The 27,273-nt window shown below is 45.7% G+C and overlaps 2 gene segments (V, D, J or C); both read right to left on the reverse strand.

The window, feature by feature from the left end:
- Positions 1-27,273, reverse strand: part of LOC102150085 (Ig gamma-2 chain C region-like) — a 550,048-nt gene that overhangs the window by 222,795 nt on the left and 299,980 nt on the right.
- LOC111770440 (immunoglobulin heavy variable 1-69-like) lies at positions 5,706-13,446 on the reverse strand. The segment is given in 4 exon segments: positions 5,706-6,489; positions 6,575-6,646; positions 9,948-10,041; positions 13,225-13,446. Coding segments are annotated over 3 exon segments (393 nt in total).

The following is a 27,273-nucleotide window of genomic DNA, read 5'->3' on the forward strand; positions in this document are numbered from 1 at the left end:
TCTGCCCATGAAGAGAGGTGTTGTGTCCTATGCACTGGTCAGAGAGCAGACACAGCATGGGGAATATGGAGATAAATGAGGAAGCCTAACGGGAGGAGATTGACTTTGCCAATAAGGCAGCTGCTGTAGGTATGCAAGCCTAGGACTCTGCCTGAGGCAACAGGGTCGGATTGACATGGGAAATATGTTACAGGCCACATCTGAGTGACAGAACATTGTCCCAGGAGACCTACAACAATTCCATCATTTTCATGGCAGGACAAGTGAAAAGGATTATTAACACTGAGTAATCTGAGAGCTGTGGCTGTGGACAGTGTTATTATTAAGGTTTCAAAGGAGGTTAGTGCCTCCATCAGCCAGGAAATGAGTGCTGAGGAAGTGTCTTGGGGGAGCACACAGAGGTTTGGCCAGGGCAGCAAAGTTAGGAATCCACTGGGGCAGTAGCCTGCTGTCCCCAGAAATTTGTGTAGCAGCTTTTTGTCTTGGTAAAGGGGTAAAGTGGACTCAAGGCATTTTGTGGTGAGTTGTTGAGTGCTGTGAGGTGTCCTGTGTCCTCTCAGGTACCAGTTGTTTGCACCCATTGGAGTTTAAATGGGAGGCGCTATGGCCTCCTTCAGCTGGTGCCTTCAGGAGAAGGAGGGGGCCTCTAAGAGCACCCTGCTTAGTCTGGTCTCAGGGGAAGAGGTCGTCAAAATACTGTACAAGAGTGGAACCTTGGTCAAGATACAGGCTTAGCTGGTTTCAAGGATTTGAAAAACATTGAGAGACACTGACAATATCCCTGAGGTATGCAAGTCCCTGTTAACTGTCTTGTTCTAATTGTAAAAGCAAAGAGAAATTGAGTGTCAGGGTACAATGGAAGTGAAAATAAAGCTGAGCAGAGGTCAATGGCTTAAAACCAGGCTGTCAGCAAGATGGGAGCTAGAGCAGGAACCTGAGATGATGAGGGACCACAGAAAGTTCAGGGCTCTTAGCTCTTGTAGAATATCAATAGATTTGATTCCCACGTGAATCAAACCTCCTTGCCTTCTTCACTAGCAAGATTGGCGTGTTACAGGGTGAGGAAGTAAAGACAAGCACACCCTGCTGTAAAAAAGAGTCTATGCCAGTTCAATTCCTCACCCTGCACTCAGAGAGAAGAGGTTGGGCCACTGATGGGAGAGGGCCATTCCTTTTCCCATCAAGGTGTGCATGGGGACCTCAGTCAGTAGCAATCCAACCTCATTTGCATGTGAGGCCCAGAGACTAGTTGGCACATCTTTTAAAGAGTGCACCCTCTTCAGAGGATCTTAAATCAAGATGGGTGTCCATCTGGGAAAGAAAGAAGTTTGTGGTTTGGTCTGAGGGCAGGGAAATAAGAACCCCTTTCTCGTTCCATTGTATGGGGGCATGAGATTTACAACACACACCTCCACCTACGAGATTTGTCTGCATGGAGCCAGGAGCTGGAAAGGCAAGATGGGCATGAAGAAGGCCTCAGGCTACTGGGAGGCCTGGGATGTGGGCAATGAGAGGCTGCCCAGAGAGCAGACAGTCTGAGGTATCAGAAATGACTGGTAGGGATAAATCCTGTGAGCAGGTGGTGAAGATGCACCAGAGTTGGTGAGGATGTCCATTTCCTGATCCTCTATTTGAGGTTGAGTGGTGGCTTCTGGGGTGGGACTCACGACCAGCCAGCCCGGCAAGAGATGAGGAGCTGTCCCACATGAGGGGAGATCAGAGCCTCTGAGGTTCTGGGGTCAGGGAGATTGTTTCTCTAGCATTCCTGTCTCTGGGTTCAGGACCCGTGTCTCCTCAGTGTCTCCTTTGCAGTGTCTGCAGCTCTGGAGAGAAACAGGCTCAGTGGCCGTGAGCCAGCGGGGATCGAGTTTCTCCCAGACTCACAGCTTTTGCCTTTGTAGAGACTCAGTTTGTCAGACAAGGATGGTTGATTTTAATCCATTTTTCCTCCTGTTTTCCTGTAAGCTATTTTCAAATACTTGACCAGTAGCTTCTAAAATAACGCTGAAAGATGGTCTTGCCCATCCAACCACACTCTTCTGGATTTTCCACTTTATATCAAGGAGAAGATTTCTGACTAAGGTGGGAATTGATTGATTTCTGTGTTCTGGGGCCGTGGTTCAACACAGCCTGCCTTTGAAAAGTCTGCATACAGTGTTCCACAGAGGCCCTGGGACGGTCCCCTTCATTCTGAGGCCAATCTTAGTCTCACACCCACTCGCCTCACAGGGAGAGGTCTCACAGCCATGCTAGTGACTTGGAAGTGGTACGTCATGGTTTCTAAAAATTTTCACTTCCCTGATGATGTTGGGCACCTTTTCATGTGCTCATTGGCCACTGCAGATCTTGTCTGGAGCACCGTTTGATCAAGCACTTTGTCCCTCCCCCCGCCACTCCTTTTTCTTTTTTTATAGATTGGCACCTGAGCTAACAACTATGGCCAATGTTTTTTTTTTTTCTGCTTTGTCTCCCCAAATCCACCCTGGTACATAGTTGTATATCTTAGTTGCAGTTCCTTCTAGTTGTGGCATATGGGACGCTGCCTCAACGTGGCCTGACAAGCAGTGCCATGTCCGCGCTGAGGATCCGAAGGCTGGGCCACCACAGCGGAGCGCACGAACTTAACCACCAGGCCATGGTTCCGGCCCCTGCCCCTTCCACTTTGTAAAGTGGGGGGTTTAGCGGTTGTTGTTGAGTTGGAAATGCTCTTCATATATTCTGGATACTCAACACTTATCAGACTTACTAATCTTTCCTTCCATTCTGTAGGTTGTCTTTTTGCTTCCTTTATAATATTCCTTGATACCAAAGGTTTTTAGGGGTGTTTTTGCTGAGGAAGATTCACCCTGAGCTGACATCTGTTGCCAGCCTCCCTTTTTTTGTATGTAAGCCACCACCACAGCTTGGCCACTGAGAGAGGAGCCGTGTAGGCCCACACCCAGGAAGCAAACTTAGGCCGCTGAAGTGGAGCGTGCCAAACTTGATCACTAGGCCACTGCAGCTGGACCCAAGGATTTCTAGTTCTGATGAATAACAATATTTCCATTTTTTTTTGTAGCTGTTGTTTTGGTGTCATCTCTAACTATCTGTTGACAAGTCTGAGATTCACTTGTAGGTTTTCTTCCACAAGTTTTATGATATTAGGTCCTACATTCAGATCTTTGATCCACTTTGAGTTACTTTTAGAACATGCAGTAAGGTTGGGGTACAATTTTGTTTTATTTTGCATTTGGAAATGCAGTTGCTGGGGATACCTCATTTCGTGTTCCTGGCACCCCTGTTGAACATCAATTGACCATAGATGGATGGATTTATGTCTGGACCCTTAATTCTACTCCACTGATCTGTTCATCATTCCTCATACCAGTACCACACTGTTCTGATTATTTTTGCTTTGTAGAAAATTTTGGTGTCAGGAAGTTAGTCTTCCAATTTTGTTTTTCTTTTTCAATATTGTTTTGGCTGATGGTAAGCCATAAATTCTCTATTAACTTGAGGATTCACTTTCCCTTTTCTGATAAAGTGTTGCTGGAATTTAGAGAAGGAAAGCATGGAATATGTAGATTACTTTGGGGGAAGTATTGCCATCTTACAATACAAAACATCTCCCACTCTCTGAGCACAGGATATCTTTCTGTATATTTAGGTCTTTAATTGCTTTCAGTTATGTTTTGTAGTTTTCAGTGTACACATCTCTCATGCCCTATGATAAATTTACCCCTAGGTATTTTATTCTTTTACATGTTATTTTGAATGGACTATTATCTTCATTTCCTTTCTGGAGTGTTCACTGCTGGTGTAAATGAATCCTAGGTGCAGATTGACAACTGAAAGAGACCAGTGTTAAAAGCTACATACTGCACAATTTCATTAAAGGCTATTCTGGGAGTGGAAAACTGTAGTTAGGATAAACATTTCAGTGGACACCAGGAATTTGAGGAAGGGTGGTGAAAAGTGAAGCACAGGTGACGTTCAGGGTGGTGAATTGTGAAGCACAGGTGACGTTCAGGGTGGTGAATTGTGAAGCACAGGTGACGTTCAGGGTGGTGAATTGTGAAGCACAGGTGACGTTCAGGGTGGTGAATTGTGAAGCACAGGTGACGTTCAGGGTGGTGAATTGTGAAGGACAGGTGACGTTCAGGGTGGTGAATTGTGAAGCACAGGTGACGTTCAGGGTGGTGAATTGTGAAGCACAGGTGACGTTCAGGGTGGTGAATTGTGAAGCACAGGTGATGTTCAGGGTGGTGAAACTTCTGTATGGTACGACAATGGTGGATCCACAATGCTATGCATTTGCCAAAAGCCAAAGAATTTTATAGCACAAAGAGTGACCCTTAAGGGTTACAATTTAAAAATCATGTAGTAGGTCATGGATCTCAGCGTGGGATACAGACTGTGTAAAACTAACGGCATTATAAATTTTGAGACAAACTTACTGAGTGTGATGGGGGCAACAAGGTCCTGACCTGAGTAATTTCCAAAATGAGTGGAGTTTGCAAGAGTTCAGGTTGAAAGAAGTGCTGTGCCTTCCAGCTGACCGAGCTGTTTCTCATGCGAGGGTGTGCTGCCAACTCTGAAGCCACTGTGCACTTACGCTGGCACTGAACGATTAAGAAAGAAATGGCCTATGATGCTAGCCAGACTTCTTACTGCTGGAGTGGGAGGTTCTAGGCGACAAGAGAGGAGGCTAGAGAGGTCCATGTGGTAGAGTAGTAGGGCTGGAGGCACCAGGACATTCTCGAGCTTAGTTTAATATCAGTAAAGAACATTAGATTCAGAAATTCTTGTAGATATCTGTGTGTACATTGCTGAGTATACTCACATATTTCCTTGGTCTGCCAGCTGAGTGCTCATAGAAGCAATGACACTCCAGGAGAAAGGGTACACCAGACCAAACTCCTGGTTTCTAATACACTTCCACAGCAAAGAAAAACAGAATTCCTTAGAGACATGGCTAGTTCTAGGGCTTGGAAAGGGAATACTCAAGATGAGGCTGGAGCATCTTGCAGTAGCACAAAGTAAGGAATTGATAAAAAAAAAATACAGAGGAATTCCAAAAGGATCTAGGAGGCAACACCAAAGTGCCCCCAAAGGATAAAAATCTTGGGACAACTTGAACAAAATGAATACTGTAATATTTAATTTCAATGCAAAGTTTAAAATAAGTATCCATGAGTCCATACTGATGTTAATAAATGAATGAATGAAACACATGGGGGAGAGGACCAATCTCCACATGGAAGAATTCCAAGTAACTGGTGTAATTCTACCTTCCAGATTAAGGAGCTCAATCCCTTGAGTGTGGCCTCGCTTAGGAACTTGGGAGACCCCCTGGATGTCCTTTGATTTGTCCACAAGGTTTTATAAATAAGACCAAAAACATGTTCCCTGAAAAAATTGATAAATTAGAATGCATCAAATTTAAAAAACTTTTGTTTGTGGAAGGCAGTGTTACAGGAATCTAAAGGCAAGCCACGACAAAAGGATATAATTCCAAATATCGTATTTGGTAAGTACTTGTATGGTGGAAACACAAAGACACGTACAACTGAACAGAAGAAAACAAACAACTCAATTAAAAAAGGAGCAAAGATCTGAACCTAGCAAACAAGAAAAACAGATGGCAAATAAGCTGATGAAAAGACTCTCAACATCACATGTCACTAGGGATTTGCAAATTAAAACAATGAGAGGCCAATACCCACCTCCTAGGATGGCGAGAATCCTGAACACGGGCAGCACCAAATGCTGCTGAGGATGTGGAGCGCCAGAGACTCTCGCCCATCGGTGGGGGCAGCAAAGGCACCCGGGCGGCAGTTTAACACTCTCCTCTGGAGTCACACCTGCACTTTTCACCTGAGGGAGCAGTCCTGCTCTAAGACAGTAAAACAAATCATTTAAAAACAGGTTCACACAAGAACCCCCATGGGAATGCTTACATCTGCCTTATTCATTGAGCTTCTCCTTGCTCCCTAAAGTTCGCTTACAGGGTGATTGTTGCATGCAGCATCCCCCTTAAAAACATGTGTACACGGTTCTGTTGTTCCTTTTACTCAATTTCTAACCCTGTTTTCTAAGGAAGCCAAGAAATGAATCATGCTCCCTGCATCGCCTCCACCCAGCACAGCTGCCGTCTCCCTCAGGGTTTCTGACACGCTCAGGATGTGGGTTATCACACTGTGTCTGTTGCACAGTAATACACGGCTGTGTCCTCAGATGCCAGACTGCTCAGCTCCATGTAGACTGTGCTCGTGGACTTGTCCGCAGTCATGGTGACTCTGCCCTGGAACTTCTGCGGGTAGCCCATAGCATCATATTCAGGATAGATATATCCCGTCCACTCAAGCCCTTGTCCAGGGGCCTGTCGCACCCAGCTCATAGAGTAATAAGTGAAGCTGTCTCCAGAAGCCTTGCAGGAGACCTTCACGGATGCCCCTGGCTTCTTCACCTCAGCCCCAGACTGCACCAGCTGGACCTCGGAGGAGACACCTGTGGAGAGAAGACAGGAGTGGATGAAATCCCCCTTCACTGGCCCTGGTCTCCTCCTCATCCTCGGATCCGGGGAACTGATTACCTGCAGCCACTGCCACCAAGAAGAGGATGCTCCAGCTCCAGTCCATGCTGAGGGGCTGTGCTCTCAGGGCTTCTGTGTGGGAAGGAGTGGCTGTTGGGTGATGCTCTCAGGGCACAGACATGTCAGTATTTAACTAAGTACACTTCATATCATTTGCATATTCAGGAACCTAAATATTTCACAGTTGATACTTGTCTTAACCTGAGAGAAGGTCGATGACACAGGGACCATGCTTAGTGGGAAGCTGAGATCCCAAGTCCTAATCCTTGTTTGAGGATACATGTCCCCTGCCATTGTCCCTGAACCATTTGCAGACAGACTCCTCCCACTGAGGAACAAGCACGCACAAGAAATGCTCCTCATTGTGAACCCACCTTTGAATGGCACAGAGACCACCGAACCTGTTCTGGGTTTTGACATCTGAATGTCTTACTCCTGAGGTCAGAGTATCTCCCAAAACTCTGCAACCATGGGGTTAATAAAAACATCCCTGGCCCCCAGCTCATTATAATTAAGATCTCTAGAAGGCCTAGAAATACCCACTTTGAATGTGGCTCTCGCTGACTTATGGAGTAAGGTAAATGCTCCCAACAGCACACCATATTTGAAGGCACAGCAGCAGTCCTTGTCAAATTCTCAGTATAGATTTTTTTTTTTCTTTTTTGAAAAAAGAAAACTCTCACAGGAAGCCCCTCTCAATCCCCCTGTGCACCTGCGCCAGGGCTGGAGCCCTGTGCTGGGAGGTTCTGAGCGCCCCCTGCCGCCCAGCCCCTGCCCTGCAGGGAGGGTCCTATCTGGGCTCAAAGGGCGTTTACCACTCAGTGTCTCTCGTTCATTACTGATGGCTGTGCCCTGGCTTCAGGATGCTCCTGCAGTGACACCATGTGCATTTTGACATCATCTCTTGAAATAGTGAACTGGCCTTACTAAGCCCACATGCTCTGCAGGGAGACCCCAAACAAGGCTTTTATGAAACCAGGGGGGAGCCCCTTCCCTGGAGCTGCACGATGATCTGATATGGTCCACACCCACGGGGAGTCCAGGAACCCTGGGGGCCTTTGGCAGAGCCCCACATCTCCTTCAGGTTCCTCTGCTTTATCATCACATCAGAGATCCCTGCACGTAGAAACCATGGGCTCCCGGTCTGATCCACACCCACTGTGCCATAACACACACACACATACATCCTGTAGCTGATATTTGCAGTAATGAGCCCCAGATTTGCCCTTCTTTCCTGTACCTGGCACGTGGGCAGTGCTCATCACACAGACTCTAGGCCTGGGTATGTGACCAGCTTTGAGAAAAAGGACAGAAGAGACACGATGCCAGTGGAGACTGGAAAGTGTGTGCACGTTGCGTTTCTTCTCCAAGCGCCTGGAACTCTCCACATGCCTCAGCGAGAAGGGTCCAGGAATGTCCCATGGAAGGTCAGACCCAGGGTCAAACCAGCCCAGTCAGTTTGACCAACACTGAGCCCCCTGGATGTGTATGGAGGATCTCACTAAACCTACAGACTCAGCTGGGCTCCATTCTCAGAGGGCACAGCCCCAGGAGCTCTGAGGGCAGGGCCGTGAAGGGCCCTCGATGGAGCAACATCCCCATCTCCAGGAGCAGAAGCACCTGCTGATGCAGGAAGAGGGGACTGCAAAAAGTGAGCGTGGTGGGTCGGAGTCCCTGTGGGGCAGAGTGTCTGGGATGGGCCTCTGCTGCTCCCCTTCTCTGGTGGGGGCATCTCTCCTGGTCATCACTTCCCTGTCTCACCTATGCAGGTGGGCTCCTTGGGGGCACTGACTCATCTTTTTAGTTCTGTAGTCTCTGGAACAGAAGAGCCACACTTAAAAAGCCTCAGTTGGGGAGATGCATCTGCTTCCTGGCCTGGTTAAAATGACTCCAGACTTGAGCCTGATGCTGTCTGTGGAGGGACCATGTGGCTCTCCCTGTGAGGTGAACACATGCTGCCTCTGTCCTGGGGGGACTCAGATGACTGCAACAGTGTCCACCCTCCATCCCGTACACAGGGCCCTGTGCAGTGCATCCTCGCAGCCCCTCCCCCGAGAGGTGGGGTCTGAGTCTCTACCCCAAACCCTGGCTGGGCCCTGGGACTCACTGCCACCCACCAAGAGGCCTGGACAGTGTGGGGACTCTGGGCTGCCGCTGCTGCCTAGCACCCTCCAGACAACACAAAGTGCATGAGCCTGAGGAAGGGGCTGAGGACAGACTCGGGCAGTCACCCCCTGACTACTCTTAGTCCTGCAGCTGAGGGTACCTGGAGACTCCCATGCCTGATGGAAGGGAGACTGCTGAGAAGTCAGAGGAGGAGGGGGAAGCATCATTTTCAGTGGATTCAGGTGAGGCTGCCCTGCAGGTTCACCAGGTGGGTTGCGCAGCAGCCAGCAGGTGAGCAAGCTCAGCTCCATGAGGGGCACCCTTGCCTCTGCAGGACACCTGGTAACTAGGACGGACTTGGGATCCTCCATCCTCAGGGCTCCATTCTGCTGGTCATCTTCCTTCCTGACCACCTGCCCCATGGACCTCAGGCCCCCGTCAGACATGACAACAGGCTCACTGCACAGTGACCCACAACCATGCAGCGAGTTCCCCGTGGGAAATCCTGTCTCCTCCTGGATCTGCACCTCCGGTGGAACCGTGATGATGGACACACCCGGATACACCTGGAGGGTCTGCCTGGAGAAGGTTCTGGGTGGATTTCTCAGTGATTAATCTCCCCTTCCCCTGTCAGAGGCATGAGGGGACAGGTCTGGATCCTCACCTTAGAACCTGGAGGTTTCTGGAGGGAGATTCCACAAAGGTGTGGGGTGTGGACCCAGGAGCTCTCACCCTCACACTACCCACCTGTGTCCCCCAGCCGTTCACAGCTACCCTGAAAGTGCTCCACCTCTCTGTGCCTCCAGCGCTTCTGTTCCAGGCGGCTGATCTCACCATGGCTTCTGGATGTGCCTGTGTTTCCGCTTATTGGGGTGGAGGTTTTCCCCACAGTTTCTCTGATTGATCAAGGAAAAGTCACTAATTTTCAGTTTTCCCACCTTTTTTTGGTAAGAATAAGAGTTATGATTTCCAAGATCTTTACATGTCAGAGCAGAAACCAGAAGCTCCCTTAGAGGTCCTTAGAGGATGCAGAAAACTAATCTCACCAAGTGCAAGTGGACCCTGGACAGACATCACTGAGCATCTCAGAGATTTCAAGCCTCTCCCAGCAGCTGGAATTCAGAAAGCACAACAGGCAAAGAACCAGGTAAGTCTCATGTGATGTCATGTTCTGGAAGGATGTCCTTGCCCTGGAGGAACCCAGTAGGTGCACCTGGAACCTCACAGTTGGGAACAGGAACTCTCATTCCTTAAACTCAAGACATACCCATGAGAAAGCCGTTTCCCAGAGGGAGGGCAGAGCAGCGTGGAGCAGATGGAGGCGTCCAACCAGGAGCAAACAGAAAGCAAGTAAAATAGAACTGAAAAAAAGTAAAAGGAATCCTGATTAGATGCTTGTGCCCCTCCTAGTCACACTCTGCCTTCTGTGCATTCTATAATGTTCCATCCTATTGCAGCAAATCTTTCTGAATTCGGAGACATCAGTGGAAGGCACAGAATCATTAATCTGGAAAGGTTCCCTGGGAAAACTGTTAGAAGAGAGGAAGCCCCAGATGCTGGCAAGAAACCTGCTCTTAACCTCCACTGCACCTGCCCTGGGCTGGTCCCCTCTGCTTGATAGCACTTGAGCACCCCCTTGTGTCCTGAGCGCCTCCTGCAGCCCTCCTGTGTCCCTGGTCCCCCTGTCTCCCTGCAGGGAGGTCGGTGTCTGGGTTCGCACTGACTTCCCCTCATTGTGTGTCTTGCACAGTGACACATGGCCATGCCTTCCAGGGTCACAGAGTTCAGCTGCAGTGAGAACTATTTTTAACGTGTGTCTCTGGATGTGGAAGTGTGGATCTGAGGGATGGGCTATAGTTAGTGTTCCCATTATAAAATATCAGCTCAGTCCACTCCAGCCCTTTCTCTGGGAACTGGCGGATCCAGTAACAGCAGTAACCACTGGTTGTGATGGAGCCTCCAGTGACAGTGCAGGTGAGGGAGAGGGTCTGTGAGGCTTCACCAGTCCTGGGCCCGACTCCTGCAGCTGCACCTGGGACAGGACTCCTGGGGACAAGGAGAATCAGTCCTGTCAGTCACGTTCAGTCACAGCCATCCCTGTAGACCCAGGTCTGACATCTGTGACACTCACCTTTAGGAGCCATCACCAGGCAGAGAAGAAGACTCAACAGTCTCATCTTCTTATAGAGCACAGCTCACCTCCCCCAGAGACCTCAGCCCTGTCTGAGGAGAGAGCTGTGTGCTCCCACAGCCCAAGAGTGGATTTTACCTTCCAGCGTCAGGAGAATTTTGCATGTGGGGAGCCCAGTCCTTCTAAGTTGAGAGGGACTGAGGTCAGACCCTCTAGTCCTTCTGGGGCTCCTGCGAGGTGTCTCTTCCCTGAAATCACTCAACATGTAAGTCTAGGAAGGGGAGCACTTGGTTTGTGAGATGCATTGGATCAAGTCAAAGAACAGCTTCACCTTTCTAACGATAAGGTAAATGTTGGGATAGATGAGTAGATTAAATTTTATAAATCTCATGCTTCTTGAAATAGATATTAAAAGGGATTAGCATTTTTCTAGATAGTTTTGATGCCCAACACTTTACCATATCCACAATTGTCAAATTATAATAATTTTATATATAAATAATATTTTGAAGTCTGCCTTGGTATAAAAATAATCACAAAATTATGGACAGTTCTTCTCATATCTTTTTAAAAAAAATTCAAGCACTTATGACCTTACTTTGATGTGAGTAACTACCTCCCAAGCACAGGCATAATGGGAGACCCTTGGTTCTTGATGTCGGGAGTTTTAAATTGTGTCTATGGCTCCCTGTGCAAACCCTTCCCTTGAGTCAGCCTGTGGCGTGTTCCAGAGAACCTAAACTCATTACATCAGGAATAATCACGCTTTTTCACTGAGAAAAATCAAAAAGAAAAAGAGTGATTTGGCATCTGTATAATCCAGCATCTTGCAAATATTGACATTATTACAGCTGAGGATTAACTGGCCTGCTTTCTCAGCCTAGTGTTAGCAGTGAAGTAAAGGTTCAGAGGGAAGCAATTGGAGAGGGATCCTAGCCTAGATTTGCACCCGGGACAGGGAACTTTAAGCCTGAAGGGAGCCTCTCGCTCCCCAGCGTCCCTCTGCCCCACCCTTGGGGCTCAGGCTTGTGGTCAGAGGGTTCTGGGCTCTCCTGCATTATATATAAAGTTCTTAAAATATTATCAATGCAAATTTTCATCAGGCGTTTAGTTTGAAAATATATTCTCCCAGTCTATGCTTGTGTTCTCATTCTCTTAATGGTATCTTTGGTGGGACAAATGTTTTTAGTTTAACAAAGTCTAATTTATCAATATTTTCATTATGAGTCTTATTTTTGATGTTTTATCTAAAAGCTCCTAAGAAAATTGTCAACCTCCATTGTCCATGATATGGGAAATTCTCCTATGAATGCAGTGAGTATTAACAGTGGTAGAGCCATGTTGTTTGGAATCCATAATGTTGTTGAAATCTGATTTGCTGTGGCCCTCACCAGGAGAGCAACTTTCCTAGGATGAAGTATTGATTCGCTTCAAGGATTAATTCATTTGATTGGACTTTAGAAGGTGAATTGCCCTAGAGTATGATAGCACAGCTAATCAGACTCATCCCTGAGAAACGGTAATATTTAAACATCAAGCAGATGTGGAAGAAACATCAAAGGACATGATGGAGTTGCTAAGTAGAGATGACAAAAGAAACCAACTGAGAGATTATTTCAAGAAGATGAAGATGGCTAGCAAGGACTAAGCCTACAGAGAGGTTGTGCAGAATGAGACATAAAGAGGATCAGCTGGAACTCACACTGAGAATGTTAATCATTCCAGGAAGAGCCATTTGTAGAGTTGTTTGTGAAGAGCTAACATCAGAACAAGCGAAACAGATAATGGACCTTACAAGATGTGAAGACTTGGAGGGTACTTAGCTCTTTCAGTTTGTCTTGAGAGAGTAGCGGACATGTTACACTTAAATGGGTGATGGAAATTCTAAAGAATGTTCTCCAGTGCGTTCACTAATATAACCACTCAGGGGACGCTCAGGTACAAGACAGCAGAGGTGATGGTGTCCCCTCCTGGTCACTCTGAGCCATGGAGCCTGCACAGTCCTGATTTCTTCTCAGCTTCCTGTCCATCCTCCTTTGGGATGGAAGAGCTCATCTTTAAGGTCAAGTTTTTACTGTGCAAAGAGGAGAAAATGATGAAGTCACAGACGATGAGGCCATTTTGCATCATTTACCGTGTCCTTATTAGTGACAGAAATGGGCATGTCTCTGGTTGATTTGATATTTGCAACTTTTGTAGTTAGCCCTTAAAGTTGACAATGAAGTCAAGTGATATTGTGAGAGAGGGAGAGTGAGTAGAAACGAATGGCAGGAAGTCATTATTTTAAACGTGTGTACTAAAAGCAATGCTTATTTTAATTACACATTCTCTGCACGGTATGCAAATTAATCATTAGACCACTTAGCTCACTTCTGATTGCTACTTATTAATTTTCCCCTAAAGGCATTTTCACCTGTGGTTCTGCTCTCTGTCCTGCTCTGGGTCTCTTCCATAAATAACAGTGGCTCTGGAAGGTGTTACTTGTGTATCTGGGCTCTGTTCACTGAGGACATGGGGGTGACCAGCCCATCCAGCCCATTCCCTGATCACCGTTGACCTGAGCTGTCTGTAGACATGTCCACTGTGGTTTTCTGCAGAAGGTGAGGCCAGCTGGACAACTCTGACATAGGTGTGTGTGTGGCCAGAGGTGTCCTGAGGTCAGCAGCCAGCTGTGACCTCACCAGATCTAAAGCTTTTGTGACCTCAAATTATATGCGCACAATATGTGGGCTCAGCAGGGAGTTGATGTCAGCTTCAGACCACGTGTCTGTTGTTATTGAATCAGGTTCATTTTTGTCTGCTGCCAAGAAAGCCAAACACCGAGATGATGAGATTGTAGCTGCCAGAGAGTTTACTCTCAAGGCAGCCACGTGAGGAAGTAAGAATATGAGCCTCAAATCCACTTTCCCGAAAATAGGGACTCAGGGGTATTTATCGGATAGGAGCCAAGGTGGTCTGAAATGTGGAGAGAGGTGATTGGAGGTGAGGAGAGGTGAGGTAATTGATGATCTGTGCAAGCGTAGTCAGACTTCATGTCTCTTCATAGGACGCATGTTCACAAAATGGCGGCATTGGCATGATCTGAGGGTGGAGTTTTTAGCCTCTTGACGTCAAGATGTCGCCTATCGGACATCTGTGTGGGCCCAGTTGATGAGTTGATGGTCTCAACCGGCCTGAAGTGGACAAGGAGTTCTAATTCCTGAAAAACAGCTCACACACCCATTGCCGTGGTGACGCAGGCTCCAGGGAGATGTTATCTACAGGAGCCTAGTGGGAGTCAGATAGCATATTGCCTAAGCAGCACAGTTAACAACGGGTGGGTTACACAGCTAAAAGCTGTAATCAGTAATCGCCAAAACTTTAGTACCTAGATACTTAATCATCAGTGGCTGTTTGCCAGTTTCACTGTGACCTGCCCTGGTGTGTCCACAAAGGGATGGACACATGAATGTGCATTTGGGGAATTAGTGAGGTCAGATGCATTGATTGTCAAACTTTACTGATTCTCCACTCTGTACCTCACACCGAGAGGAGAGCTGGGAAGAGCAAGAAGGCCAAAGACCCAGGGATCTCGTGCTTAGGACAGATGTAGTAGGAATTTAGACAGTAGAAGGAGAGGTTGATAGGTGCGGGGTTTCTGTGGGATACTCGACGGAAAGCAGAGGCGGGGCAGGGATCAGGACTCTGTCCAGCTGGTTTTCATTATCCACCTGGACTCTCCATGTGGAAGCTGAGAAATACATGTTGCAACACAACCTCCAGGGCTGCTTTCAGAGACCCCACCCAAAGCACTGCCCAGCAGGGCTGTGATGGATTTTCATCTGTGCCACGGTCTTCCCGTCTTCTCCACGTGGGCTCTGGGAGCTCTGTCTGGCCCTCAGGCAGGCTACTTCTCCATCCTGGAGGCTGATGGGCAAAGAGAGAGTGTGGAAAGTTCTGAAAATCAAAGTCCTGCAGACTGCATGAGGAGTGAGAGGGGCAACCGCCCAGAGAGAGCAGGACTCCCTGCGGCAGATTCCTGGTGATGCTACGTGGGGACAGATCTGTGCCTGTCTGAGGGAAGGGGCTCCCGTGGCAACAGATGTGTGTTTGCTGAGAGCAGAAAGGATGAGCTCAGCGTGCAGGGAGTGAGGATTTCATGGATGTTTCTCTTTGTGGGAAATGCTTCCCAATCACAGGGATGGTGGGAATCCTCAGGATGATCCATTTTTCTAAAGAAAGAAATTTGGTCCCACAGAAACCTGGTGAAGCGTTGAGCCCCAGTGTCTGGAAACATCTTACCTGGAAACAGAGAATGCCACTTATTCCTTCCTCACCTGCAGTGAGAATGGAGAAATTAGGGTCACAAAGAACAAGGCAAAAGTGTCCCTGGGGACATCGGAGAGCTCCAAGGGGAGAAGAAGTCCACGATAACAACAGGAAGCCTGTTCTCAGCCCCTCGGTGCACCTGCTCCTGGGGTAAGTTCCCTCATTCACTAGGTACTGAGCCTTCCTAGTGGTCCTGAGTGCCCCCTGCTGCTTTTCCCTCCTGTCTCCCTGCAGGGAGGTTTGTGTCTGGGCTCACACTGACTACTCCTCACAGTCCACCTTTCACACGGTTACGCCCAGCTGTGTTCTTAACTCTCCGGCTGCTCACGTGCAGATACGGGTGTTGTTGGAGTTGTCTCTGGAGATGGTGAATCGGCGCTTCACAGAGTCAGCGTTGATTGTACTACCACCATTCCAGTTAATGAGTGACACACATGCAAGCCCTTTTCCTGGAGACTGGTGAACCCAGTTCATGGTGTAGTCATCAAAGATGAATCCAGAGACTGCACAGGAAAGTCTCTTAGAGCACCCCGCCCCCGTGTATACCAAGCCTCCTTCAGACTCCACCAGATGCACCTCACTACCAACACAAAGACATCCTGGTCAGGAAACTGTTACAGATCCACTGCTTCTCTCGCTCATATCTTCTCACATATCTGGCATCTGTTGTTCTGCATAAATTATCTCTTAAAATAGCAACAAGGAAAACCCAGCTCAGCCCAAACTCCATGCTGAGTCGTCTGTGTTCAGTCCTGATCACAGAATGGGAACACCCTGTTGCTGTGGCTCCTCTCCAGAGCTGCAGAGTCAGGGCTGGGCTGGTTTTCATCAGCAGACGGAGGGCCCTATTGCATGTCCTCTGACTATATAGCAGGCTCTGGGACTGCACATCAACATAAAGGGCAGAGTCCCAGAGTGTGACGTGTCCAATGCTGATGCTTTAAAGTAAGCAGGTGAGCCTCCTTCGCTTTAAATCTGGGCATGTGGCTGCCTGTGAGCGGGGCCACGGGGTAGGTAGGTCTGAGCACATGGGCCTTTTAAGACATGTCTCCCAGATGGCTACGATCTTGCAGGTCTTGGGATATGAGCATCTGGCTGTTCAAAGTGAGACACCTGGGAATCCTGTTGTAGTAGTCCTTTCACAGAACACTCTCTCAACACCAGGTCAGGTACAGAAGCCATTTGTCATGGATGAAGCCTAACCCACTTACCCATGCCCTTGAGGATTCATTCAATACCACAGCTATGGCATTGTTCCCTTGAGTAGGGCCATTTCGTTTCTGGCAGAATGTCTATGTTCCTCATCCAAATGCTGAGGGCTCACTATCTTGTAGTCATCACAGGGACCCAAGAAGCATCCTGTACAATGATGTCTCTACTTTATGAGAGCTCATCAACCCATGAGATGGACAACTTTGATGGGGCTCCTTCTAACCAAAGTTAGGTTTCCATTCTGAAGAAATGTGGAAAAAATGTAAGCATCCACATGAAACTAAAAACTCTGAAGGACAGATTTTCAATTTTGACCCTGAATTGGTCCTTTCCTCTCCCCTATAACCTGTGACAAACAATGCATCACTATCATCCTTGGCCAACTGGTTCTGAAGTCATCACAGCCACAGCACCCAAAGAAGACAGCAGAGCCTCACACACAGTTAATTCAGTGCTTCCTACTTGGAATAAAGAAACACGTATTTCTGCAAGTAGACACAGAACGTGTCATAGAATGACTTAGGATGAGTCCCATATTCTTCAAATTTTGGAATACTTTTAGAATTATAGGTATTAAATCTTCTTTGAATGCTTGGTAGAATTCTCCAGAGAAGCCATCTGGTCCTGGACTTTGGTTGTTTGAGAAGTTTTCAATTACTGTTTCAATCTCTTCACTTGTGGTTCGTCTAATGCAGATTCACTATTTCTTCTTGATTCAATATTGGGAGGTTGTATTCGTCTAAGAATTTATCCATTTCTCCTAGGCTATTTAATTTGTGGGCATATAGTTTTTCAAAGTATTCTCTTATAATCTTTTGTATTTCTGTGATATCTGTTGCAATTTCTCCTCTTTCATTTCTAATTTTATTTATTTGAGCCTTCTTGCTTTTCTTCTTGGTAAGTCTGGCTAAGTGTTTGTAATTTTGTTTATCTTCTCAAAGAGCCAAGTCTTAGTTTCTTTAATCCTTTCTACTGAATATTTTAGTCTCTATTTGATTTATTTGTGTTCTAATTTTTATTATTTCCATCCTTCTGCTGACTTTGGGCTTTGTTTGTTCTTCTTTTTCTAGTTCTGTTAAGTGCAGCTTAAGATTACTTATTTGAGATTTTTCTTATTTCTTGATGTGGGCCTCTATTCCTATGAATTTCCCTCTTATTATTGCTTTTTCCACATTCCTTAAGAGTTGGTATGTTGTATTTTCATTTTCACCTGTCTCCAGGTATTTTTTAATTTCTCCTTTGATCTCTTCATTGATTCAATAGTTGTTGAGTAGCATGTTATTTAGTCTCCACATATTTCTGACTTTCCCAGTTTTTTTTTCTTGCAGTTGATTTCTACTTTCACAGCATTGTCGTTAGAAAATATGTATGATATGATTTACATCTTCTTAAGTTTATTGAGGCTTGCCTTTTTTCCCAGCATATGGTCTATCTTTGAGAATAATCTGTGTGCACTTGAGAAGATTGTATATTCTGTTACTTTTGGATGGAATGCTCTCTAGATATCTCTTAAGTCAAGCTGATCAAGTGCTTTGTTCAAATTCACTATTTGCTTGTTGACTGTCTGTCTGGATGACCTGTCCATTGATGTGAGTGGGATGTTGAGGTCCCCTGCTATTATAGTGTTGCTGTTAATTTCTACCTTTAGGTCTATTAATACTTGCTTTATGTACTTTGGTGCTCCTGTGTTAGATGCATACATATCCATAAGTCTTATGTCTTCCTGGTGGGCTGTGCTTTTATCATTATATACTGCCCATCCTTGTCTCTCATTGTCTTTTTTTATCTTGAAGTCTGCTTTGTCTGATACAAGTATGGCAACACCCACTGTCTTTTGTTGGCCATTATCTTCAAGTGTCATATTCCATCCCTTCATTCTGAGCCTGTGTTTGTCTTTAGAGCTGAGATATGTTTGCTGGAGGCAGCACTTTGTTGGGTCTTGTTTTTTAACCCATCCATCTACTCTGTGTCTTTTGATTAGAGAAGTCAATCCATTTACATTAGAGTGATTGTTGGTATATGAGGGCTTAATGTGGCCATTTTCTCTCTTGTTTTCTGGTTGTTCTACATTTCCATTGTTTCTCTTCCTTTGTATTTCTAACTGCCGTTTCATTTTGGTGGTTTTCTGGGGAGATTTTATCAGTTTTCTCTTTTTGTGTGAATCATGCCTCTGCTCTGATTTTTTGTTTAGTGGTTACGCTGAGGTTTGTATAAAAGATCTTGTAGAAAAAATAATCCATTTTCTCATAGCTTCTTATCTCCATTAGCCTAAGCAGGTTCCATCCCTTTCCTCTTCCTCTTCTGAGTTATTTTTGTCACAATTTATTCTGTTTGGTGTTGTGAGTTTGTGACTAAGTTGAAGTGTTTATAGTTACTTTTGATGTTCTCCTTCCCTTTACCTATTACGTTATACTTGAGTATTTGTTCCCCTGTTTTGATAGAGAGCTGAAGTTTTCTGATTATTTTTCTATTTATCTCCTTGCTTAAAGCTTTGTAGACATTTGCCTTTTTGTTTCTGGTGTAAGGGCCTCTTTAACCATCTCTTGTAGGATAAGTCTAATGGTAACAAACTCCTTCAGCTTTTGTTTATCTGGATAAGCTTTCATTTTTCCATCATATGTGAAGGAAACTTTTGCTGGATGGAGTAATCTTGGCTGAAAGTTTTTGTCTTCCAGTATTTTGAATATGGCATTCCATTCTTTCCTAGCCTGTAAGTTTTCTGCTGAGAAATCTACTGAAAGCCTGATGGGGTTCCCTTGTAGGTTATTTTCTTCTGCCTTGCTGCCCTTAATGTTTTTTCTTTGTCATTGACTTTTGCCAGTTTCACTATTATATGCCTTGGAGAAGGTCTTTTAGCACTGATGTGGTTAGGCAATCTATTAACTTCATGTATTTGTAAATCTGGTTCCTTCCCCAGGTTTGGGAAGTTGTCAGCTATTATTTCTTTGAACAAGCTCTCTTCACCTTTTCCCTCTCTTCTCCCTTTGGAATATCTATAATTCTATGTTGCTTTTCCTAGTTGAGTCAGATATTTCTTGAAGAATTCCTTCATTTTTAAAAAATCTTAGTTCTCTCTCCTCTTCCACCTGTAGGATTTCTATATTTCTATCCTCCAACTCACTAATTCTTTCCTCCATAACATCAGCTCTGGTTTTTAAGGATTCTAGATTATTATTTATTTACTTATTGTTTTTTTCATATCCAGAATTTCTGCTTGTTTTTTTTTAATAGTTTCAATCTCTTTGTTGAAGTATTCCTTCTTCGCATTAATTTTATTACTGAGCTCATTGAACTTTCTTTGAGCTTTTTGGTAACTTGTTGAGTTTCTTTAAGTTAGGTATTTTGAATTCTCTGTCATTTAGATGGTAAATTTCTGTGCCTTCAACATTGGTTCCTGGAGAATTGTCATTTTCCTTCTTGTCTGAATTGTTGCTGTAGTTTCTCATGGTGTTTGATGAACTAATCTTTTGCTGGCACATTTGTGGTAGTATTAGGTCACAAATTCCACCTGATACTTCTAGAGGGAAGCAGGAGCTGAGTTTCTGATCCTACCCTGTCTTCTGGAAGCTGTAGGGGTACTATGGGTGCTTTTACTGGCCTAGAAAGTGCTCAAATACCTGTATAGACTGTGCTTGGTGGACTGAGCTTCCTTGTGGGGACTGAGCCAGGGCCACTCTTTCAGGCCACAGGGGCATGGTGGGCTCCGCCACCTCCAGGAGGGGATCATCAGCCAGCTAATGGCAGCAGCCATCTTTTCCTACAATTGCCCCAGTACATGTTCCCACTTTTGGGGGGCACTTGTGTGGGCCAGGAATGTGCTTGCCCAGGCACGTATATAACGCCACCACCTCTTTGTGTGGTCACACTGACCGCTGTGCTTGGTAAGTGGGGCTTGCTCATGGGGACTGAGCCACGGCCACTCATTGGGACCACAGGGGCATGGTTGGCTCCTTGCTGCCAGGAAACCAATCACAAGTGGGCTAAGGGCTGCTGCCACCACTTTCTACATTCACCCTGGGGCACATCCCAACTTTCTGGGTGCAGCAGTACTATGGGTGTTTGCACCAGGCTAGAAAGCATTTGTGCGCATGCACAAGGCTGCTGGGGATGGATAGGGAGTGTTCACCTATCTCCACCACTTCTGGGAGAGCCAGTCAATCCACTTTCAGATGTATACTTGTGTGGGTCTCTCAGGCATCCTGTTGTGGTGTGTGGGTTTCCTCCATGGGTCAATGAATATCCATTTAGTTGTGGTTCAAAGGGGGAAGACGTAAAGGGAGCAGTTCACTCTGCCATGTTGCTGACATCACTCTGACGTCAATTTTAATTCTTCATCCCATTTTAACCAAACAATATCTCCTTGGTTACTAATGGCCATTTGCATTTAAAAATTAGTCCATGAAGAGAGGACTGAAGGAGAGTCCTGGGCAATGGTGAGTGAGAAAGTCCAGTCAGCCTTTCCTAGGTACCCTCAGTAACCAGTCTGAGTCAAAAGCTGAGTTCTAGATAAAGTTCATGAGCCCTGGGATTTAGAACACAGAAAAAATCCTTTCTTTGGAAAACCAAAAAAGAAAAGAGAGATCTTGGAACAAAGACTAGAGAAAATGTAAATGGATTACCAGAGAAAGAAACAATCAGATCAGTTTTGAGTCTGATATGCAATTTTACCTGAGGAGGAGTAGATGTGAAATCAATTGGGTTTTATGGTCTCTGACCCTGGCTTAGACTCTCTCTTATCTGTAACCCCAAAGATCATTCTATTCAGGAAATCCCACTGAGGTCTCTGTTCTGAGTATGATCAGAAAAGAATGACCAGGTTCCCTGGAGCTTGCTCAGGACTCCAATCCTGGTGACCACTTGCAGAGTCAATTCTGCCCCATTTGGTGACACTGTGTTTTGTGAATATGAGAATAGGTCCTCCTGTTACAACAAAGTTTTCTCACTCTGATTTCAGAGGTTATCATAGAATCACACATCAAGGGATGTTCACTGGAGGACGTGCTAGATAAAGAGAAAGTCTCTGATGCTGACAAGAAATCAGAACTTTACCTCCATCTGCACCTGATCCTGCAACTGCGACTCTGTGATTCCTGGATATTCATTACCTGCTGATGGTCTGGAGTATTGCTTGGTGGATCCTGAGCAGCCTCTGGTGGTCTTGAGTGCCACATGGTGTCCTGAGCACCCACTGGTGGTCAGGAGTGTCCCTGCAGCCCAGCCCCTCCTGTCTCCCTGCAGGGAGATTTGTGTCTGGGTTCACACTGCCTTCCCCTCACTGTCTCTCACACAGTAATATACAGTCATGTCCTTGGTGGTCACAGAGCTCAGCTGAAGGAAAACTGGGTCTTGGATTTGTCTCTGGAGATGGAGATGGGGCTCCTGAACTACTGGCTGTACAATGTGCTACCACCCTAAGTTATGCACCCCATCCAATTCTCTTACTTCACTGGGGCTTCTAGTTCCGTTCATAACCACCGGATATGGAATAACCAGAAACAGCACAGGTAATGGAGAGGCTCTGCAAGAGCTTCATCTTCCCGGGCTTGAATCCTACAGCTTCATCTAAGACACAATACCTGAAGATAAGGAGAATCAGTTCCTGTGAGTCAAGTGCAGTCACAACCATCCCCATAGACTCATGAGTGACATCTGAGACACTCACCTTGGGAAGACGTCACCAGGCAAAGGAGAAGATCCAACTGTCTCGTCTTCTAGACCACAGATCTGCCTTCGCCAGAGGCCTCAGTCCTGTTTGAGGAGAGAGCTGTAAGCTCCCACACAGAAAAGTGGATTTGGCTCTCGAGTGTAAGGAGAATTTTGCCTGTAAGGAGCTATATCCTTATAAGTGGGGAAGAGCTGAGATCGAACTCCCCTGGTCCCTCCAGTGCCCAAACCACAGACTCTTTATACTTTTTCAGTTTTGTTGTAATTTGATAGCTCACTTTCCCCTTTATCTACCATAATTGGTACTTTGTGATACATTTATGCAGAACTTTTAAGCATAAAATTTAGCTGAGATTTAGCAAAGTCCAATTTTTCCTGAGGCCAGTCATTTTTCATTGATTTCCATTACATCCAGTGGAGGCTTTAACTTAATCTCCCTAAAGATTTGATCATCATTATCAATATTATCATATCTCTCATTGATGATAAATACTCAATTTTTACCATCAATGCTAGTGTTACATGACATCACAGTGTTATCATAGTACAAATTAGTTTAGTTACAGAGCAAATCATTAGTAATGAGAGAGGTATTTGCCTTCCAAAGGCAATCAGTCCTAGATCCTATACCAGATATTCCAATGGGAGAGCTGTCCTTAAAGTTTGTGCTTGGATTTGGTATTTCTCTATTCCAAGTGACTTGGGGCAAGAGTATTCACCTCATCTCAGTTTACGGATCTTTACTGTGATTATTTTCCATTTGTACTATTTATAGATTTCTAATCTGTCATCAAAAATTGGTCCAGATGATCATTATATCCTATGACCAAAATGTCTCTCAGAGCAGAGGGTTAAACATTTAAATGAGATGCATTTGAAGGTGACCACTAATGAATTCACCAAGGGGAATCAACATCAGGATCAGAGGGAGAATTGAAGATACAAGAGGGTTTCATGTGAGGGAGATGTGGAAATTCTAACCGATGGCTTATTTTCCCATATAAAGAGTCCAGAAGATAAACTCAGAACAGAGGGTGAACTAGGCCACATGTCTGAGGATAGTGGAGAGACTGTGTTACAGTTATTGTGAATATGGAAGCGTGAACTCTGCAGAGAACCACGGCAGTGCTCCTGGATCATGTTAGTTCAGTAGAGTCTGGTGTGATGAACATGTACGACATTCAGTTTCCCCATTTTTGTTTTTCTTCTCTAGACTCTGCTGGAAGACCTGCTTCAAATGCTGGGAGTATAGATGAAACTCAATCACAATTAGGACTTTTTTGGTGAAGCTATAGGTAGATATTTGGGAGTAATTAAGTTTCCTTTATGGAAATTTGCTTGTTGACAATCTTGATGTCAATCTCTAATATGGAATAACAGAGTCTAAATGAAATCATTAGTGGTATAAACAGCGTCATTTTTCCTTAGCCATCGGCTACAAAAGCAATGTATAATTCAAACAGCCTCCTCTCATTGGAGCTGTGGTTCTAATTTCATATGAAAAAGTGAGCACCCTCATCGATGCAGCCTCACTTCCCCATCGGGGTTCATTGTCTCTGCTGACCTGTGACACAGTTCTGGTCAGGGAGGCAGGAGAGACGCTCTGTGGGCCATGCCTGGTTCTTCAGAAGTTAATTTTACAAAGAACCACCTCCTCTTCTCCCCGTCCCCTTTCATGTCTTACTATGATTGTTAAGTGCAATAAGTAGTCAGATTCTATATTTGATGTTTGACTGCTGACAGCCAAAGGCTCATTCCTCCCTCTTCTTTTGCCCCCCTCCCCACAGGAAATCTGATAAGAAGGCAGGGGTCTGCTCTTTTGATGTCAGTGGGAGACTGAAATCAACCTCCTGTAAGTGGAGCCATCACCCTTCCCCACCACTGAGCCACAACTAAAGCCATGAGCAAGCCTCCTTTCCTGGTTGTATCAGAGCATTTCTGACTTGCTGAAAGGCCTGCCTGCTCTTCCCAGAGATTTCAATCGTGTACGTAATAGATCTTTCACATTCCCGTGGTGTGTGTGCTTCTCATCAGACTGGACATCCATACCAAGCCCTGAGGGGGGGAGGTCCCCGTGCCTTTGCAAGTTGTCACCTTCTGTTGGTGCCATGAGCATGGTGCCAAGCCTTTACCACCACCAGGGTCTTTCCTCTCTTGCTTTGAATTCATAGTGCCTCTGTGGCTTGATGTCCAGCCTGCACTTTATGCAGCTGCTTGCTGGCTAGTTGGACACTGAGCTGTGTTGTGTGGAGCTGCACTCTGGAATCCCATAGAGTCTCTTCCATAGATTTAGCTGATGAATATCAAAAACCTAGATAAGTAATTGGCATTTAGGGAGTAACTGTAAGTGTAGCTGTCTGTGAGTGACTCTGTAATTTGTGCTTGTGAGAATGTTTTCCTTCTATTACAACAGACTTTTCTAATTCAGAGACTACAGAGGTGAGCTAAGAATCACAAGTCCAGAGAGATTATCTTGGGGAAACTTTTATAAGAAAAAGAAGCCATGACAGGAAACCAGTCCTTACCCTCCATCTGCACCTGCCTCTGTGATGGTCCTTGAGCACAGGGGCCCTGAGCGCCCCCTGGTGGTCCTGAGCCCCTCCTGCAGGGAGGTTTGTGTCTGGGCTCACGCTGACGTCCCCTCACTGTGTCTTTTGCACAATAATACACGGCCGTGTCCTCGTCTCTCAGGCTGTTCATTTGCAGATAGAGCGTGTTCTTGGCGTTGTCTCTGGAGATGGTGAATCGGCCCTTCACGGAGTCAGCGTAGTGTGTGCTACCACCACTCCAGCTAATGAATGACACCCACTCAAGTCCTTTTCCTGGAGCCTGTCTAACCCAGTGCAGGGCATAGTCATCAAAAGTGAATCCAGAGGCTGCACAGGAGAGTCTCAGAGACCCCCCAGGCTTCACCAGGCCTCCCCCAGACTCCACCAGCTGCACCTCACACTGGACACCTGCAAACACAAAGACATCCTGGTCAGAAACCTGTCACACATCCACTGTTTCCATCCCTCACATCCTCTCACGTACTCAATGTCTCCTGTTCTCCATAAATTACCTGTTAAAATAGCAACAAGGAAAACCCAGCTTCAGCCCAAACTTCATGATGAGTCGTCTGTGTTCAGTCCTGATCACCGAATGGGAAAATTGTGAATCTCAGGGCTGTGGCTCCTCTCCAGAGCTGCAGAGTCAGGGCTGGGCTGGTTTTCATCAGCAGAGGGAGGGCCCTATTTGCATGTCCTCTGACTATTTAGCAAGCTCTGGGGCTGGAGGTCAACATCAGGGGCAGAGTCCTAGAGTGTGATGTGTCCAAGAGCAGAAATCTGGTAAGAGTTAACCTCAGGATCTGGGCCACCGTGCCTCAGTCCTCAACTCGACTGCCCTCCTGAACCAACTCCAGGACCGGGGTGGGCAGGCCTGGTGAGCTTTGGAGAAGCCCCTTCCTGTAATGAGGACATGTATGTCTTTTATGAGTTCTACTACTTATCTAGAATTTATAGTCAAGCAATGTATATATTTTCAGAAGTTTCTGAAATTTCACATTATTGTCCATCTGCCTATAAGTTTTTAAAACCAATGATGCCTTTTTGTACGGGAAATAGGTTTAATGGTGAATAATTGACATGTAGTAAACCTCACAGTACAATAGGACGCAGGCATTATCTAAATCGATAGGGATTTTGTGGATCTGGAAGCAAGCCTCACAGTAGGAATGGACCACCCACTTCCCCGCTAACTGGCGTCATTCCCAGTGGCCCACGTGAGAAACTGTGGTGCAGCCCAGTTCAACTAGACTTCTCATTTTTTTCTTCCGAGGAAGTTTAGCCCTGAAATAACCGCTGCCAGTCCTCCTCTTTTTGCTGAGGAAGATTGGCCCTGAGCTAACATTCGAGCACATTTTCTTCTACTTTATATGTGGGACGCCTGCCACAGCATGGCTTGATGAGCAGTGCCATGTCCACACCCAGGATCCGAACTGGTAAACCCCGGGCCGTTGATGTGGGACGTGTGCACTTAACTGCTGCACCACATGGCAAGCCCCTAGACTTTTCATTTAAGAGACTAGCAGGCAAGCAGAGACCCACCTTCCTGGCAGGGACCATGGACCATATCAGTAGGAGTGGCTGTGATCTTACAATGGGGAAGGAAGAAGATGTTTAGTCCTTCGTAAATCCACAATAGCACTTTTAGAATTGCTCGCTTTTGACTACCTATGGACAAGTGCAATCCTGAATACATAACTGAGCCGATAACTAAATATGTTTGTGTGTGAACACAGAAAAGGTATAATGCAAGTTTATATTGTCAGTCACACTGTATTTAATTAGATGACCACATGCCATGTTCCTCAGAACAGAGAACTAAAAAAGAAAACCTTCTTCCTCCTCTCTGTCACATACCAACGATCAGTGCATCAGAACTTCCAGCCCTTCAGTACACCAAAATATATTCCACATTTATTTGAAAATATCTGTCAATTCTGTACAAATTCATCATCTGTCCTTACCCAGCCTGCAGCATCTCCACCACGTCACTGCCCTGTGGAAATATTCCACTGCATCTTCATCATGAGACACTGAGGAGAAAGACACCTCACCTCACCTCCACCTCCTTCAGTCCCACACCCCTGTGTGTCCCTTTCCTGAGCCTGGAGATGCTGAGCTCAGTGAGCAGCTGGGTGGAGTGAGGGGGTGGATGAGCATGAGGGTCTGGAGACAAATATGCACCTGGAAAAGAGCCCACAGGCTGCAAGTCTTGTGAGAGTGGATTCTGGGTACCTGTTGATATTAAAGCCCTCACTCCTGAGTGTGCCCTTATCTCCTGACCTTTAAGAAGACCAAAAGGACTGAAGCGAGGAGACTTTTTTTTCTTTCACTGGAACTTGGAGATACTGAGAAACCTTGAAACAGAGACATGGAGCTGATGGAGAAGCTATGGTCTTTCTACAACCACAAGGCCCATTTACATATGATCTCTCTAATTAGACATCAGGGAAAATAATAAAAAAGATAAAATGATAGAGTATTAAGTCAAATAAATTAAAGTCAGAATATCTGAGATCAGTAAAAATGCACTTATTTAAGGTTAATTTACTCATCTATGAATGGAAATCATTATAACTCTAAATGCATAGTGGCATTGTCAAGACAGCATAAGTTATTTGATCCAAATGCCTGGTCCTTGGCAATTTTGAGTATTACTTTTAATAACCATTGACTCTGAAAAGATAAGTCAATGCTGTGTATTTGCAGCTAGTAGAAAACTACTCTTTGTA

This window comes from Equus caballus, chromosome 24 (genome assembly GCF_041296265.1).
Source record: "Equus caballus isolate H_3958 breed thoroughbred chromosome 24, TB-T2T, whole genome shotgun sequence".
Lineage (NCBI taxonomy): Eukaryota > Metazoa > Chordata > Mammalia > Perissodactyla > Equidae > Equus > Equus caballus.